This window comes from Carlito syrichta, unplaced genomic scaffold, assembly GCF_000164805.1.
Source record: "Carlito syrichta isolate Samal-C Ts95f unplaced genomic scaffold, Tarsius_syrichta-2.0.1 Scaffold315561, whole genome shotgun sequence".
NCBI lineage: Eukaryota > Metazoa > Chordata > Mammalia > Primates > Tarsiidae > Carlito > Carlito syrichta.
Window position 1 is genome coordinate 1,732,112 of NW_007259657.1, and position 18,454 is coordinate 1,750,565.

At 38.2% G+C, this 18,454-nt stretch overlaps 1 protein-coding gene across 1 annotated transcript in view; it reads right to left on the bottom strand.

Annotated features, from left to right (window-relative positions):
• Positions 1-285: 285 nt before the first annotated feature.
• The window catches only part of CPB1 (carboxypeptidase B1), a 100,979-nt gene continuing 82,810 nt past the window's right edge, over positions 286-18,454 (bottom strand). The window contains exons 8-12 of the mRNA XM_008072976.2: positions 15,903-16,013; positions 15,727-15,817; positions 14,711-14,913; positions 2,752-2,836; positions 286-654 (exon numbers count right to left, since the gene is read on the bottom strand). Coding sequence (XP_008071167.1) covers positions 467-654; positions 2,752-2,836; positions 14,711-14,913; positions 15,727-15,817; positions 15,903-16,013 — 678 coding nt within the window. The 3' untranslated portion in view covers positions 286-466. The remainder of the gene's footprint in view (positions 655-2,751; positions 2,837-14,710; positions 14,914-15,726; positions 15,818-15,902; positions 16,014-18,454) is intronic.

Genomic DNA, 18,454 nt, shown 5'->3' on the forward strand with positions numbered 1-18,454 from the left:
TGTCTTCAATTGCTTGCAAAGTGCATTACACATACTAGATAACTCATAAAATAACTTCAGTGAAAGCTACACTAAGATGGTGACTTTTCATCTATATCAGGTTTTATGTCCTCAATTTCTCTTTTTCTTCTTACAATCCTCCATTATAACCTGTGTATCACTGCACTCTGCCAGTTTCCACCAACACCCCAAGGACTTTAACACCTGTGTAACTGACCATACTATCGCCTGTGCACTGCCTGCTTAGCCGTTCATACACACCAAAGAAGTAGACCATCCATCAGGTTTTCTAGTTATGATACACTTTTATTACGATCAATATGAAAAAGATTCACTTAGTTTAATAGACCCAGAAGCTTAAAAGAAAGATTGGGATCCATAAGACATCCAGGCAAACAAAAATAAGAATTCAAGATTGACAAGCAGGGAAAAGTGAGCATTTTGATATATGACTCTCAGCTTTCGACTAGTACAGGTGTTCCAGGACATAGTTGGCGATGTACTTGATCGCCAGCATGGTCTCCTCACAAGTGGCCCGGATCTTGGACTCAGGGAGGAGAAAGCCATATCTGCCTTTGTCCCGGAGTTCAAAGGTGAAGGAATATTTGATTCCTTGGTCATAAGCCCAGTCGTCAGAACCTCCAGCAGCAGGATCTGAAATGTGCAAACAGCCGGAGAAAAAAAATCTTCATGTTTAGGAAGGAACTTAAAAACACATTGCTTGAAACAAAACAAAACAAAACAAACTTTGCTTATTTTCTTTTATGATTACAAATGTTTGTGCAAAATATTATGGGGTGGCAAATTTGTTAGTAAACTGGATCATAAATAATGTGGGCGCTGTTTTAAAAAGATAGTTCAATCTTACCACTAAACTAATTTGATATATTTAGGAGTGATGTGCTTAATCCCTCAGAAAGTGTAATTTTTAAGATACAATTCTGTGTATTTAGGCTGGGCGCAGTGACTCATGTCTGCAATCCCAGCATTTTGCAAGACTGAGGTGAGAGGATTGCCTGAACCCAGGAGTTCAGGACCAGCCTGGGCAACATGGCGAGATCTTGTCTCTGCAATAAGTAAAAAAAATTAGCTGGACATGGTGGCGCACACCTGTGGTTCCAGTTACTTGGAAGGCTGAGGCAGAGGGATTGCCTGAGCCCAGCATGTCAAGGTTGCGGTAGTCATGATCATGCCACTGCCCTCCAGCCTGGGTGACAGAGTGAGACTTTGACTCAAAAAAAAAAAAGCAAAGCAAAGAAAAAAAATCGATGTGCTTGCATACTATTGTAAACTATCTTTTACATAGTGTGAAAGAAGGTGTTTCTTCCAGGAGAATAAGAAAAACCACATGATGAACAGGGAGAGGAGAAGACCATAAACCCTGATAAAACTATTTTTAATGATGAAATTGAAGAAGTTTGAGGGCAGAGCTGTGCTTTCATTTTCATGTCTTCGGTGTCTAGCATGGCGCCTGGCATAGATTAGGCAATCATTTCAGATAGTAATTCATTCAATAACAATTATGTTGTCACTAACACATAGACCATGCACTCATTCAATCATTCATTCGTTTACCGATTTATTCAGTCAACAACAATACAGCCCCACTGAACAGCAGGCCAGGGACTCAACTCTGGAGACACCAGACAGAGGAGAGCTGTTGTACCTGCCCTCCAGGACTTATGATATAATGGAAAAAGAACTTGTCTGAATAAAACATACAGGAAGTTCACAATATATAAAGAGATGGGTTATTTCTGCTAGAAACCCCTTAAGAGGACAATATACCCCATCTGATGTAGAGCAGTTTAAAAAAATAATGAGAATACAGAAAGGCGTGTTCTACTTAAGGCTTTAGAGAAACTCAACAACTCAAGAGTTGGAGCATCCCCAACTGCACTGGAGGTCCCTTGATGACAAGACTGGGCCTGTTTTCTTGTGTGTATGCCTATTCCTTTCAGATCTTGGGTGGAAAGAAATCATTTGAAGACAAAGGAAAATATTCATAGACATTGAAAATGGGCCTGTGGAATGTGCCTTCCAGAGAAATCTAAACCGCAGGACCCAAAGCTCAGTGTCTCGCTCTGACTACTCTCCTGCTATGCATCTCTTGCCACTTGCCTGCACACACTGAGTGGCTGGTCCCAGAGACCAATGTCTACCCCTTGAAGGCAGCTAGTGCCTCAAGTAGCCCTGGTACCTGCCATCTGTTTAGACAGGAAAACATGCCCTCTTATGCTAAAGCATGGTCCTTTCAGACAAAGCATCTGTTAAGTCACCTTGGGAAGTTATGCCTGATACTGTGGGGCGGATAAGTTGATCCTCAGATGTGATCTCTTCTTGTGCATCCTGCTGTCACAGTACGTAGCACCTGCCTCACAATCAACTGTTTACTTTTCCTGCTTCTCTACTCTGGGTTCTTTGAAGAATGCTCTGAGTTCTCCTCCTTTCTCCTTTCCTTTTTTCTTCCATCTATCCTCTCTTTCTTTTTCTTTTAGCACCTAGAGAAGGCCTGGTCCACAGTAGGTGTTTAATAGGTGCTTACAGAGAGCAAATGTTTCCATTGGTTGCAAAGAATATTTTCCTTCTGTTTTTTTTTTTTTTAACAGAAAACGAATGACACATTTCAGAAAAATTCACCATGAGGCAAAAGCCACGTGCTTTAAATGACTAGAAAAGAAAGGCTCTGAGAACCACTTTTTGGCTTTTTAGGCACGTGGCTCTTTGCACAGTTCTGAAGCCAAGACTCACAGATTGTTGTAGCTCCTGGGCCATATGTGTACTTGGTACCATGCAGTGAGGCAAGTTCCTTCACAGTTGCTTTAGCCAGGGCATTCTGCAAAAGAACCAGCGATAGGTGAGTAAATACACAAAAGCAAATGGCCAAACAGACACCTGTACATCATTTTCAAGACATTGAAAACATTTAGGTCACAATTTGGGATTTGTAGTTGACATTTATGCAGCATCCATTCTAATTTTTCCACCTAACTTAGTCATATGATATGATCCAAGTAATTCTTCCCTAATGCCCTCACACTCACTCACTCTGAGCTTCAATCTATCTCATCTCTGGAGCCTGTCAGAGAAAAGCAGAAACACAAAGGTCTTTATGGCTGTGCAGAGAAGTTGTCTACTGCTTTGTAGACAAACAACAACAACAACAACAACACACACACACACACACACACACACACACACACACACACACACACACACGCACACCAAGCAAAACAACAAAAACCACTTGGCTAAGTGGCAGGTCAAAAGCCAAGATTAAGTCATGAAAAGATTATGTGAGTTAAGGCAGGAGTGTTAGAAACTACACCTACGAATGAGTGGGTTGTCAAGGCAATGTCCAGGGCCAACATAGAAATGCTTAGGAATTGACAGTGCCGTGTTTGAGTGGAAGTTCCAGCTTGGAAGATTTTTAGACCAAAAAATTAGAGCACATTCATTCTAGTTCACAATGCAGAACATCTGAATTCTAGAATTTAAAGAAAGTGTTGAGCATTTAATGTAGCTGTATTCTTTTTTCTTAGAAGTTGCATTCCTTCTCCTAAAAACCGTTGCCTTCCAGCCCCAGGCACCCAACTCTTAGAGGTGAAGGGCTCGTTGCACCCAGAAACTCTGCCGTCTCAAACTTCACTGACATACTGCCTATTTAAATGAAGCACTTGAAAAGCAAAGTCTGGCTCTGCTGTCTGGGGAATACAGATTTGAAAAACGAATTGTTTACTGCAAGAGAAGGAGCCATAATTCATTCTGGTTATGAAACTTGCTATAATTCATACTTTGGCGTTATAATTACTTCTTCTACATATGCCTGGAAAGCTGTGAGCTTGGTGATGAGGTCAGAATAATTTGATTTTTAAAAAGTAGGACCCTCCCTTCCTTTATTCTAATACTGAACCAGTTTAGTAGAGTTTTATGTCAAATTGACGAGGGCATGGTGCCAAAGACTTCAAAGATTTTAGCTCCCACAGCATTAATGTTTCATCAACCAAGTGGTAAATTAGAAAATTTAAAAAGAACTATAAAATTTAAATCATGATTTTTCTGTTCTGGCCCACTGAAATGATGCAATCAGTTTCTTGGAACTAACTTCTTATTCTCCGAGTTTTGGGTCAGTTAACTTGAAAATTTTCTCTTTTCCTATTTCCAAACTAGTAAACCAAGACATGCTTTCTCTTACTGCTTGGAATTTTCACTGTTGTGATCTAAATATATTGCCCTGCTGTTTAATCTTATGGTAATCAAGACACTAGATTCAGACCTTCTCTTAACCCTTTGTTATAAGTTCTATTGACAACTGAAATCAGAACAATCTACACACACTGCATACTGCTCAAAATAGAGTTAAAACCATATTTTAGAGATGTGAAGCTTGGTGAGGTAATGGTTATTTTTGTAGGTAAACAGTATTTTTTTTTTACCATTCTGCAATTTTCTTAACATGCTGTTCATCAAAAGAAATCTCTAGTTATTTATTTTTCTGTAAGGCAGAACCTCTGATTTTAAAGAATACTTATTCCTTCTTCCCTGGCTGACTTCTTCCAGCATTACTTCTTTTTTTTTTTTTTTTCCTTTAAGGTTTGAATTGTATTTTTAGTTAGTAGAAACATGATTCTTCAGGATTAGTTCCAAACTTGGGAAGATTTAATAGTCATTCTTATCATCTCTTGAACTCATTCAGGTGTGTCCATTGTCCTTCAAGTTCATCGACGTATTTATTGGTGTAATAATTAAGTTTCAGACAAGATCTGTTATCTCTTTTGACTTATCACCTTATCAGTTTGGTCATGACTACCGTTAAGGCCACACAAAAATGTTCAGTTTTCCTCAAACCATACCCTGGGCATGCAAAATGATATCCAATGCTTTCCAAGCCTTCACAGGCATCTTTTGGAAACAGTTGTTCTGTCTTTGATGCTGAGGCAATATCTCAGATTGATGTTAGCTGTTATTTTATTCTTGCACATTGAAGGAACGTTCAGTTTGTGTCTCAGTCATGGCTCTCTTTGTCCTCAGTTGCTCTCTCCTCTTGATGTTTACCTCATTACCCATCTTCCAAAGATTACCTTATCACCACATCTTCAATGGTTGTATCACCAACTGAAGTCAAATTCTTTTGGCAAAAAAAGTTATCAAGAACTAGTCTCAGGCTTCCCTCTCAGGCATTGTGCACTCTCATATTCCTTCTGCGTTTCTTCCTGTGCATTCCCATGCTCCTTCTAAGGCAGATTTTCCTGAATGACTTTCCTGTACACCCTTTCTTTCTTCTCCTTACCTCCATGATTTTGGGTACCTTCTTCCTTCATTGGAATCCTCTTTCTCTCTTTGTTTACAAGAAGATTTGCTATTGTTCTTTAAGACCCAGTTATAGTGTTATTTTCCTTGTGAAGCTGCCCCTAACTGTCTTCGGGAACACTGAACCGCCCTCCTTTTGGAGGGCTCACACCCCTATCGGAGTGTCTATCACTCTGTGCTATAATCAGTTGTTTTTGTATCTATTTCCCTCCCCAGGTGAGCTCCTTGCAGGAAGAAAGTCTTGGCTATTCATTTTGTATCTTCAGCGAATTGCACAGCAACTTAGCACAGGGTTAGCTGACTGAGTCTTATGCTAGGGCTTAGGGGCATTATAAATAGGCAAGATTTGGATGGGGCTGTGGAGTGCTGAGCTTTGCAAAGGCTGAATCCACCTGAGTGGAGATTGGGGATACTTGTGGTTGGGGGCAGTGGTACCATGTAGTGAGAGCTAATGGGTTGCCACATTTAGACATTGACATCTTCTGTGCACTTTACTAATTCCATTAATTTTTTAAAAATCTGTGGATTATTTCTCTCAGTCCCTTGAAGGCCAAAAGACAGTACAGACATTAATCAACTAAAACATCATATTTTAAATTCCAATTATCTGAACCAAAATTTCTGAAATCAGTGTGGGTCTTTTCTTTTGAAGAGTTCAAATAATTTCACAAATGTTACTCATTTATCTTTCCAACATTATCTGTCCACATTTCATCGACACAGAATTTTCTAGCAGAATGGAATGCCACGTGGGGCAGCAAGCTCAGTGGGAATGTTCCAATCAGTCTGAATGACTGGCCCCAGCCTCTTGGCATTGTGCACTCTCATATTCCTTCTGCATTTCTTCCTGTGCATTCCCATGCTCCTTCTAAGGCAGATTTTCCTGAATGACTTTCCTGTACACCCTTTCTTTCTTCTCCTTACCTCCATGATTTTGGGTACCTTCTTCCTTCACTGGAATCCTCTTTCTCTCTTTGTTTACAAGAAGATTTGCTATTGTTCTTTAAGACCCAGTTATAGTGTTATTTTCCTTGTGAAGCTGCCCCTAACTGTCTTCGGGAACACTGAACCCCCCAAGTGATTTTTACATTGGCTACAATGTTAAAGTGGTACCTTTTTTCTCTTGTACCTTTCTGTAAAAAGGGACTAAGACAGCTGACGGAAAGCCCGAGAAGTGACAACACAGTAGAGAGTTTGGCCCACAGTCTTGAAACTCCAATTAATGACCATTTCTATACAACTTGCCATTTGAGGGACATCTTATATCCTTTCTCAATGGATTCCAAATAAGAGCTATATTTACATAAAACCTTAGAATTGACAGAGATCTCTTGATAAGAGCTAGATATTTTTATCCCCATTTTACAGATAAAAGAACTAAAACCCACAGAGGATAAAAGAATTTGCCCAAGGGCACACAACCCCATAAGTGGCTGACTTGAGCTAGGTTCTTCTTTCTTTAAATCCTGTGCTCTTTTTCACTTCTCCTTATGGCCTTCAAACACTTCAAAAGAAGTGTTGCTGGAGCTGGTTTTACCAATTGTAAAGAACAGAAGGAAGCTAAATATAAATCAGCCTCAGAGAAAACTTTGCTTTCAGTCAAGGCCAAACATGGTCAACTTTATGAATGCTTAGATATGAATTTCCACATTTTATGCATGTTCTTTTGTGTCATCTGTTTCCTTAAAAAAAGAGGCCTTGGTCCTACAGCAAAAGACAAAGAGAGTCTAAAATGTGTTACATCTAGCAGGGAGCCCAAGAGACAAAGGACAAACTGGTACAATGTTTCTCCAGGCTCTGAGCTCCAAGGGCCTGGTGAGATGAATGAGGAGGGGGGTGTCCTTTTCCCTTGACCTGGGTTTCCAGGTAACAGGTGATAAGCTCCTCTGGCATGACTGTGCTGAGTTTGCTTTCCAACCTCTCCATACATAGCCAGCGTCATGACAGGTCTATTATTCCAGGGGTTCATTATTACTGTGCATAAAAACAAAAGCTCCAAACTGACTATGCAGTATATGACCATTCGAAGGAAATTGTCTTTAGAACTTTGTTTCTAACTTGAAGTCCTGAGTTTAACCATCCCTTTGGGTGAATACTTGTGATAACGAAAGCATCAGAATGATCTTTAACTGCAGTTTCCTTCCTTTCGTCCTGTGATAATGTGTAACTTACACCAAGGGACTGATGAAAAATTTAACTTTTATAGTTTTGGTGGGAAAGGAGAAGTCCTTGAGGTCTATAAGCAGGCACGGAGGAGAACGCATTCGGCACTTGAAAAAACAAATATGTTTTGAGAAAAAGGAAGTCCTGAGATTAGAGAAGGGCAGGGAGTTGGGAAAATGCTTGGCTTAGGAGAGCCAAACCTGCCTGTTTCCACAGAGCCCACGAGAGTGTGGGAATGCTTTCACTGATGAAGACCAATTTTTTTCCTGTGGCTAATCTGCATACATATTTTTAAGCTCTTTGAAATTCAAGGGCAATGTGAATGTGAGTCAGCTGAAGTTCCAAAGTCCAGAGAATTTTTTTTCCCTTGGGTGGAAGTGGACTTTCTCCCAAATAAATATTAAAGATAAATACTGTGGAATGGGGCTGTACAGGGTCTTTTGCACTTGAGATTTGTAGGACATTGTAAACTATGTGTGAGGAGGATATAGGACCCTGTGAAAGCCAAGAACCTTTGGCCAGGAATGTGACTCCGCTTTTATCTTTATGTCAAGCGAGGTTTCTCAACCTTGGCATTCTTGACATTTTGGGCTGGATAATTCTTTGTTGGTCGGGGGTGTCCTGCGCATTGTACGACATTTATCAGCACTCCCTGGCCTCCTCCCACTAGATGCTGGTAGAACGCCCACAGTTATGGCAACCAAAAATGTCTCTCCCAAACATTACTGAATGTCCTCTGGTGGGGGGAATGGGACTGGGAGGGGGGAAAATTAGTTGAAAGAAAAGTCAGATAAAATATATATTAATTACAGTACATGAGAGTTTATTTTAGGAAAAAATTAAAAAGGAAGACAACCGGTTTTGAAGAGGCTTGGAATGCCCTTTTCTCTGCGGATGGCATTACAGGCATCTTTCAAACACCTCTGATAGATCACTCTTGCCAAAATATCACTTTATCTGCAGGGTTGCCAGATTTAGCAAAAAATACAGGGTACCCAGTTAAACTGAAATTTCAGATAAATAAATACTTTTCCAGTATAAATTTGCCCCATGAACTATTTGGGATTTACTTACAATAAAATTATTTGTTGTTTATCTGAAATCCAAATAAAACTGGGCATCTTGTATTGGCCCTAGCTACTGTATTTACCAGGTCACTGGCTCCAGGGCCTAATGTGATACAGGATTTCTTCTGATATTCAAGTGTCTACATAATCTAGTCTCCTCACTGGGGGAACTGCACCTCTTCCTTAATGAGAATGCTCAAAACAGGCTGATCCTTTCTACTTCATTTTTCAGTTTCACCATTGCACATTTGTTGGCCCTTCTCTCTGCCTAAAATGCCCTATTTCTTCCTCTGCGTCCAAATTCTGCCCAGACTTCAAGGCTCAGAACAGATTGCTTCTCTTTCCTGCCACCTTCGTTGAATAACTACACATAGATATCTACTTCATAGATTGCACACGTGACCATCTCCCTCTCCCGAGATCTTGCTACTGCGCATAGTTGGAAACTCCCAATTCTGCGCCTCTTTTGTATGGTTTCTAGTATCCAAGTTTTATCCTTTCGATGGGATCCTAAGTTCTCAGTAGCAGCAAACACGAATTATTATGAGCACTTAATAGGTGTTCAATGAAATTTCCAATAATTGTGTGATAAGCCATGTATTGACTTTATCAGGTCAAGTCACTTAAAGTAAATAATGGAGCTGGGCTCGGCGGCTCAGGCTGTAATACTGCACTTTGGGAGGCTGAGGTGAGTGGATTGCCTGAGCCCGTGGGTTCGAGACCCGCCTGGGCAACTTGGCGAGACCTCATCTCTACAATGAGTCAAAAAAATTAGCTGGGTGTGGTAGCGTGTGCCTGTAGTTCCAGCTACTTGGAAGGCTGAGGCAGAAGGATCGCCGGAGCCCAGCAGGTCGAGGCTGCAGTGGCCGGGAGCGGCCACTGCACTCCAGTCTGGGTGACAGAGTGAGACTCCAACTCAAAAAAAAAAAGTAAATAATGGTGAATAAACTACTAGTTTCTTTAATCAAAGAAATTCTGTTGTAACTTTTTTTTTGTCTTTTAAGTGAGATTAGAAATTCTGAGAAAATTCTTCAAGCAAGTGTTTTGTGCATGAAGCCCTGTTCACCTTAGCTGCTGATATTAGGCAGGGACATAGTGACAGCTGTGATGGTCGTGTACATAGCCCTGCAATTGTCTGCCTTCTAATCACAGTATTTCTTTCCTCTGAATTTTATGTTTATCTCTAATTATGGTCTTGCTTTATACTAACATGCTTGAGAAGAGCAGTGAACATCTATCTTGGTGGCTCCTTAACTAAAACTTAAATTAAGAGGTAATGAGTGAGACAACACTAAATTGGAAGTTGTTAGGCTTGGGAAGTAGATTTCTATCTTTTGATTACATTTAATAATTTTTCAGAAAGACTTTCCTATTTATTCTGGTTACTGTTATCTTTTTTGCTGATTAATGAATATATAGACACCAAAAGAAGGGGCCAGAATCATAAAGACCAAGTCCCAAGATGTCAGTCTTCTCAGCTAATCAGAGTAAATCCTTAGTAATGTCCAGGGACAGAGATAATTATGATGTACTTGGTGTGGCTAAAGACTTTTTCTGATGAATGTTCTTCTGTAAAACAGAATTACCACCATAGAATGTGGCCACATAAGAGAGAGAGAGAGAGAGAGAGAGAGAGTGTGTGTGTGTGTGTGTGTGTGTGTGTGTGTCTTTGGAAATTAAGGCAACCTAGAATATTCTTCGGGAGCCAGTAGCTCTAGACCTAGGGTTGCCTCCATGACTAGCGTTGGCCTAACCCAAGCCTTCTGTGTCTCAGCTGGAAAATGAGAAACAAGACCAGAGAATTTCTAAGATTTTTCCAGCTATTCAATTTCATGCTTCTAATGCAGAGATGTTGTCCAGTGCATGTGTCCTGAGTTGGCACCTTTGGGCAGTGTGTTCTGCTTTCCATTTGGAAATATGTGGAGAGAGACAAGATACTTGGTTAGCTGGATATTATTCTGGTTTCCTGCTTTTTGCTTTGAAGTGGTATTATTATTATTAACAGTGCTTTGTTAATACTATCTACTTCATAGTAGGGGGGTGAGGTGGGCCAAAGATTGGGAACTTCTTCACGCCCGATAATTGCAGCAATATGGCTAGGTGTGGGAGTCTTTTGTATTATGATTCCCAGTTTTATTTCTTTTGACAATAAAGAGGTCACACAATTCAATATTTCTTATCCTTTAGAATTTTCAAATGTAAATTCACATTTTTTTATGTGCCTTAAAGCTTCCTTTGAAGATAGTAGTGATTTTATATTAAAGAAGTCTATATTGAGGAACTGGAAAGTTTGTGAGGCCATTAGAAACTCACAGTGCTCTTTGTAGTCTTTCTTTAAATAATATAGTGTGGGTAAGAGAAGTTTGTGAATTAGCATTATGTGTGTAAGACACTCTTATTATTTCATGAACTTTTTACTGTTCCACTGAAAATATTACTTTTTCTGTTCTTTTGTTTCATAGGTGTTTGCATTCTTTTCTTTTTTTTTTTTGAGTTGGAGTCTCACTCTGTTGCCCAGGCTGGAGTGCAGTGGCACCCTCATGATCACGCAGCCCTGACCTGCTGGGTTCAGGTGATCCTTCTGCTTCAGCCTTCCAAGTACCTGTAACTACAGATGTGCACCACTATACCCAGATAATTAAAAAAAAAATTTTATTGTAGTGATGATGTCTCACCATGTTGCCCAGGCTGGTCTTGAACCTGTAGGCTTAGGCAATCCTCTCACCTCTACCTCTCAAAGTGCTGGGATAACAGGCATCAACCACCATGACTGGCTGGGGTTTTGCATTCCTATCTCTGTCTTTTTTCTTCTACAGGTGGTCTCATGATATGAGTAATTATCAGGCAGTTGACATGGAAGGTCTTTCAGGAATGATGTCATATAAGTTTTTATCATGACTCAGATATCTACGGATTGCTGTAAACAGTATGTCCTAAATTTTGGTCTGAAAATGCGAAGATAAGCACAAAATAATTTCCTTGAGTCTAGAATCTTATTCTCCTTAAAATATATATTTTTTTGCTACAAATAAAATCTTATATGTTTTATAAATATAAGGTGAAATAGAAAAATATATAGGTTGGGCACGGGCTCAGCCTGTAATCCCAGCATTTTGGGAGCCCGAAGCAAGAGGATTGCCTGAGCCCATGGGTTTGAGACAAGTCTGGGCAACTTAGTGAGACCTCATTTCTACAATAAATTACAAAAACTAGCCGGATGTGGTGGCATGCATCTGTAGTTCCAGCTACTTGGAAGGCTGAAGTGGAAGGATCTCCTAAGTCCAGCAGGTGGAGGCTGCGGTGGCCGTGAGAGTGCCGCTTCATTCCAGCCTGGGCAACAAGAGTAAGACTTCAACTCAAAAAAAGAAAGAAAGAAAAATATATATATACTCATGATTTGGCCAAATTCTGTATAAGACTAAATCCTCATTGTATCCCTTTAAAATAATTCTAAGTTATTTATAATGTACCATGATGCCAAGAATTCATCTTATTTTAAACTAAAAATTTGAACTAAACCTTTTACTCGCCTTTGTTTTCTTCAGCAGGGTTACATTTCTTTAATAATTACTATGGAGGTACAAAATTTGGATAAAAAATTTAATTTTCTAGATCAAGACAATTTTTTTCCCTTGAAATCCTCATTACAAACAAAAACTGAAAATGCCAATATTTTTCTTTTTGAGAGACTCACTTTTTTTTGGCTATATGTATATTTGTAATTGACTATAGTTAATGAGCTTGTTCTAGCAAAATGTGCTTTGGAAGTAAGTAAATTGGAATTATACAAAATAAGAAAAAATGAAAGGATCTCTGGTTACTAAAAAGATTAAAATTATTTGATGTGCCAAACGAAATTCAGATACTAAATGAATTAAATAATCAAATAACATTCACCTTAAGTAACATGACACTTAGAAGTGGCATTTAAATATTTCTTTTAAGACACTGGGCAAAAGTTTAATCATAAACAAAATTATTAGAAATCAAAGAATCTTTTATTGTCAATGAGTGTGATATGTCTAATTAAGCTTTGCATTTTAGTCACTTATGTTATCAAGTTCTGGTAAAGATAAGAAGTGGCATGTACTCTTTCCTGAATTCATTAGTTTTATGAGTATAAAAATAAACTCCAAGATAAGATTATTTTGCGGCTTGTGCTTTTTTTTGAGAATAGATTTTGAATATTTTACTTTGATAGAATTCTGTTTATTATACTTGTTTGTTAATTTAAAGACAAATTTGGAAGAACAGGATTTGGAATAGTATCTCTGTCACTATTACCTCTCTTTTCTTGATTTTAGATGAAGTCATTCTTAGAGAAGCTCACATTCTGCTGCGACGTTTTTACACCACTTAGGACACATGTGAATTGGCCTAGAAAACCTGCTAACTCAGAGTCTTGGGTCTTTCCTGGATAAAATTCGATGAGAAGTATAGGAAATTATTTATGAGATTCCAAAGGCAGAAATTACTTATTTTTATAAACAGTTAATTTGGGATTTTGAAAATCATCCAGATATTAATTTATTATTGCATGCCGCCAGTAGTGACAAAGCTATGTCATGACTAAAAGGGTTTAAACTTATTCCCCAAATAAGAAAATGTATTGAACCTTTGTGCAGCTCAATTCCAAAGAAAACTTTAAGCTTTTCTGTTAGCATTAACCTTTTAGTATTTGTGTCTGAAACTAGTTGATACTGATTAAACTGGAGATATTTGTTATTGTTACACTTAATGTGTTTTGCAGTTGTAATAATTTTGATTATTAATTCATTGGTGTTTAGTTTTTATGATTTTGACTTTTTCTTTTCTGATGTGGCACAATTTAAATATATTCACATGAATAGAGCAAACCACATATCCCTACCACCTCTCTTCTGGTGGCCAGAAATCTAGAACAGAAATGAGGAACTGACCACACCCATCTCTGGGACAGCAGGATTCTGAACACCCACTGGGAACCCATACAGGATGAAGCATAATTGGAAAAACTGAAATATTTAATGTTTCTAATTAGTGATGTTTTCCTTTATTTAATTTACTTTTTTATTTGGCTATGGATTGGGAAAATGGGAAGCTTTTTGAAAAATGTTATTTTTTTTTTTTAAAGAAAAGAACCTGGTCGACTATTAGCTATCAATTTTCTAGGAGACTGGGTTATTTTTCTGATTCACAAAATATTTACAGCATTATGTGTTTTATTTGGTCTCTGGAAGACTGAATCTGAGACTGCAAAACAACAATTTCCAGTTTTAAAAGTTACTGGGTCTTCAAGTTTATGCATTTAGGTAAGCCAAGTATCAATGTCACTGTCTAAGTGAAATACTTTTTATTTTAATTTTTTGATGTAACCCAAATACTTTAAATCTTACACTTGCTCTTTTAGATTGTTGGTCCTAACTTCTGGCAGCCAGATGTTTCATAAATTAAAGCAATATTGTTTGAAGGATTCAAACCTGCTTACTTAAAAAAATGTATTCATTGATGTGTGATATTTGTTATTGTGAATTGTTATAAAACTCATATTTTTTAACTGCTCATGTGATTATACCTTGATTGTTCAATAAAATTACTAGTTTTTTGAAGTCAGGGTTTCTTAAATTTCTCTGCATTATCCTTTATATGTAATAAAGACTCATTCACACCATTTGTTCATCGATTTACTTTTAAGTCTCACCAGATAAAAGAGTGAAATGAGCAATTTTAGGCTCTCATGACTAAATCCAAATCAGCCAAGTGTGGCCAATTCCTAGTGACATTTGCTATGCTCTGCCTGTGTCAAATCCAGCTCAGGGAAGCTAGACAAAACTGACTGACAAAGAATATGGGTGCGATCAAGAACATTGTTGATGATCTCAAATGCATCTGAAACCATTATAAGAGTCAGTCTTGTGATGAAGCAGGAACAAATGAACCTATTGTCACTTGGAAGATTAGTGAATAAATCACACATGGGGAACCATTTTTTCTGCATCAAAATTATACTTCTTTTAGTCAATTTATCCAGTCAACTCCCGATCCCCTATAAATCTGTAATAAGTTTTTCACTTCTACCAAAAATCTATCAAGGGACTTTCAGAAATCGTTCTCATAATGAGTTTTTCCAGGATTTGAATTTTTTAAAAATCGCAACAGTGAAATGCCATACCTGCTGCCAGGTGACTTACCAACTCGACGTTGTTCTCAGCCAGTTTGTAATCATAGGAGTAAGGGTAGAGCATCATCTGAGAGTACGAGTGGATAGTCAGATAGGCCTTGATGGAAGAGAGGTTGTCACGGATGAAATCAGCCAGTGCCTTGGTCTCTGTTTCAGACTCGGCGGCAGGTCCACAGTAAGTGTCATCACAAGGGCTTCTAGAGGCTCCGATTTCTGGAAAAACATATGATGTTGTTAATAGCGAGCATCCCCTGCAAATAACAATCATCCCCTGAAACACCACTGGGATGTTTTGGACTTTCAAATTAAAGAGTTAACAAGTTGTTGGCCAGGTGTAGTAGCTCATGCCTATAATCCCAGCCCTTTGGGAGGCTGAGGTGGGAGGACCACTTGACCCAGGTGTCCAAGACCAGTCTGGGCAACATAGCGAGACCTTCAACTCTACAAAAAATAATAAAGAAATAAAGTTGTTTTCACAGGAGTCCTTATAATCTGCTCAATTATGTACATATTATAAAGTTTGGTATTTAGTTACAAGATTAGAAAAGTATGCTTTTTAGCTAACAAGGGAAAAAGTTGCACGTAAAATCACCAATGTGTCCCTGTGTAGTATTATACAATTAGATCGGTGTAGCTCAAGAAAATTAATAAATAGGGGACAAACTAATATCCATGAAAAAATCTATATCACTGTGATCACTCTTAATTGCATCACAATTTTATTTAAATAATTGTTTATTTAATGGCTGTCTTCCTATCTAGACTGTGAGTAATAAGATTATGCCCAGTTTACTCAGTCTTGTGTGTTCAGCATCAAGCACAGCTGAGAACCCCACAGAGTGCTCAGTACATTTTTGTCAAATGAATTAAATTATTTATTGTCTGTGTTTTTAGAAAGTTAGAACACTAAAACATAAAATTTTACAATTAAAAAAAAATTTATACACCACTGTGTTTTTTTTAATGTGATTTTTTTCTCCTCGTATTTTCAACTGATCTATGCCATATGGTCAGCTAGATACTTACCACACCAGCCAGCATCAAAATTTCTGTTGGGGTCTGTGCCAATACAGCTAGATCCGGCATGGGTGGAGCGGGTCTTTCTCCACATTCGGTTCTGAGAATGAATTGCATGATTAGGACAAATACAGCAGCAAGTGGTTGTTAATTTCACTAGTCTTTCTCAGTATTGGTTCATATACCTTGGTCCAGGTGTAGATGTAGCCGTCAATATTCAGCACAGGCAGGACATAGAAGTCTAACTTGTCAAGAAGCTCCGTCATGTGGATCTCACGTCCATAGGTCCGGACAGACTGCATGTGAATTACAAAGCAGAATTTCATGGAAAAATGGAATGAGTATTACTGTTAAAATCTAAATAGACAGATGAATGTTGACTTTGGTAATGAAAGCAGTGTTCCCTACTGAGGTAGACAATGTAAATATTTAAAAAGCAGTCAACAGATTATGACTGTTATTTTTGCTTAAAATTGTTATTTTTAGTTCATCACGGCTTTCAGGATACTTTGATTTCATCTATATATAACTCACATAATTATTACTTTTTATCTTAAATTTTTACTTTAAAGATGAACACATTTAATAAAATTAAAGGCTTTTAAAGAACATATATACTTCTTTTGTGATAACTGCAATAACTTTTTTCAAAGTTAGTAGAATGTAAATGTAAAACCCAGTCCTAGTAAGTAAGAAGTGTCTGTGGGTAACTAAGCGTGTTCCTAATAATATCATTTAGAAATTTATTTACTTTCTTTTTCTTTTTTTTTTTTTTTGAGTTGGAGTCTCCCTCTGTTGCTCAGACTGGAGTGCAGTGGCACAATCATGGCTCACCACAGCCTTGACCTGCTGGGCTCAGGCAATCCTTCTGCCTCAGCCTTCCAAATAGCTGGAACTACAGGCGTGTGCTGCTAACCCAGCTAATTTTTTAAATTGGTTGCAGAGATGAGGTCTTGCCAAGTTGCCCAGGCTGGTCTCAAACCCTTGGGTCCAGGCAATCCTCTTGCCTCCACCTCCCAAAGTACTGGGATTACAGGTGTGAGCCTCTGTGACCAGCCAGAAAGTTATTTATTTTCTATGAAACCTCCTGTAGGTGGTCTCACTAGAGAGAGGGTCCAATGTGAATCAATGAGAATGTCTCACATTATTAAGCTCACGCTCACGGACTTTGGGGAGGCTCTCACCAACCCTCTAAGCTGCATAATTATGGGAATCTCCTTCTTCATTGTCTTTCTTGGGAAGGGGATTCTGTTAAGAGACTAGTTCTCTCTGTGAAGAATGTGGGCACATCTGTAAATGAAGGGCATCATGCCCATTTAATATGCCCTCTTTGTCACAGTCCCTCTGCTCTAGCATTGTACTAAATTTAAATTCAACCCTTCCCTAGGATTGCTTAAATAAACGTTAAAAATATATAAGGCTTCTATGCGTGGACAGTGTTTATATTCTTTTTGGGGCCCAATACATATGTATTCATTACAATACTATGTGATAAAACATAGTATTATGCTTTTTAGGTTGGAAGAGCTGTAGAATCATATTGTTTTAAAGACCTAAGAATTGGAAATTCATAATGTGAAAATAATAAGAAAATCCAATTCTCTTCTAAATGGTGAATGGTGAGGTTACACAGTGTGGTTAAGTGAAGCCAAATGGATATGTAACACTTGGATATGCCTGCATAATATTCCAGATATTATGTGGTCTATATGTGGTCTAGAAACTAAGACCACATAACAAATATACACTGAAATCCTTCACACATAAGATCATTATGTTGTATATAATGATATTCTTGTATTTCTAAAGCACTTCAATCCTTTTTACTTGTACTTTTGAAATAATTTGGGGCTTACAGAAACATCGCAAAAATAGTTCCCATATACCCTATACCCAGCTTCCTGAATCTTACCATCTTATGTAACCATGGTACAATTATCAAAGTGAAGAAATTAACATAGGTTACAAAACTATAAACTAAATAAAGCATTTACTCAAATTCCACCAGTTTTTCCAGTAATGTCCTTTTTCTGTTCTAGGTTCCAATGTAGAATACTACAGTGACTTTACTTATGACACGTCTCCATAGTCTCCTCTGATCTGTGACAGTTCCTCTGTTATTCCCTGTCTTTGTAACACTGTTAAAGACTCCTGGTCAGGTTACTTTGCAGAATGTCTCACAATTTCAGTTTTTCTTTTAATCAGAAATTATTTTATTTTTTTTCATAATCAATATTTTTTATTATGATATTGTGGGATACAGTTAAGGGTTAGATATACAAATATGCTTTGTTCAGGCACCCTTGTTGATAAGAGGTGTCTCCCCGTCCCCAGACAGATGTTTACTACCATTAATCCCATTTCCCTTCCCTTCCCCTCCCCCATAGTTTCCCACCACTGTCAGTCATTTTCTTATGGTAATACGTTGGATGATCAAGGTCCACTATATGAGTGAGAACATGTGATACTCAGATCTTTGTTTCTGTGAGAGGTCACTCAGTATTATAGACTCTAGTTCCATCGAGGTTGCTGCGAAATTTATGATTTTGTTCTTTTTATAGGCTACGTAGTATTCCATCATGTATATGTACCACATTTTTTAAAATCCAGTCCTCTTTTTACGAAGACTGGGCGTAGTGGCTCATGCCTGTAACCCCAACACTTTGGGAGGCTGAGGAGGGAGGATTTCTTGAGCCCAGGAGTTTGAGACCAGCCTAGACAACACAGTGAAAACTTG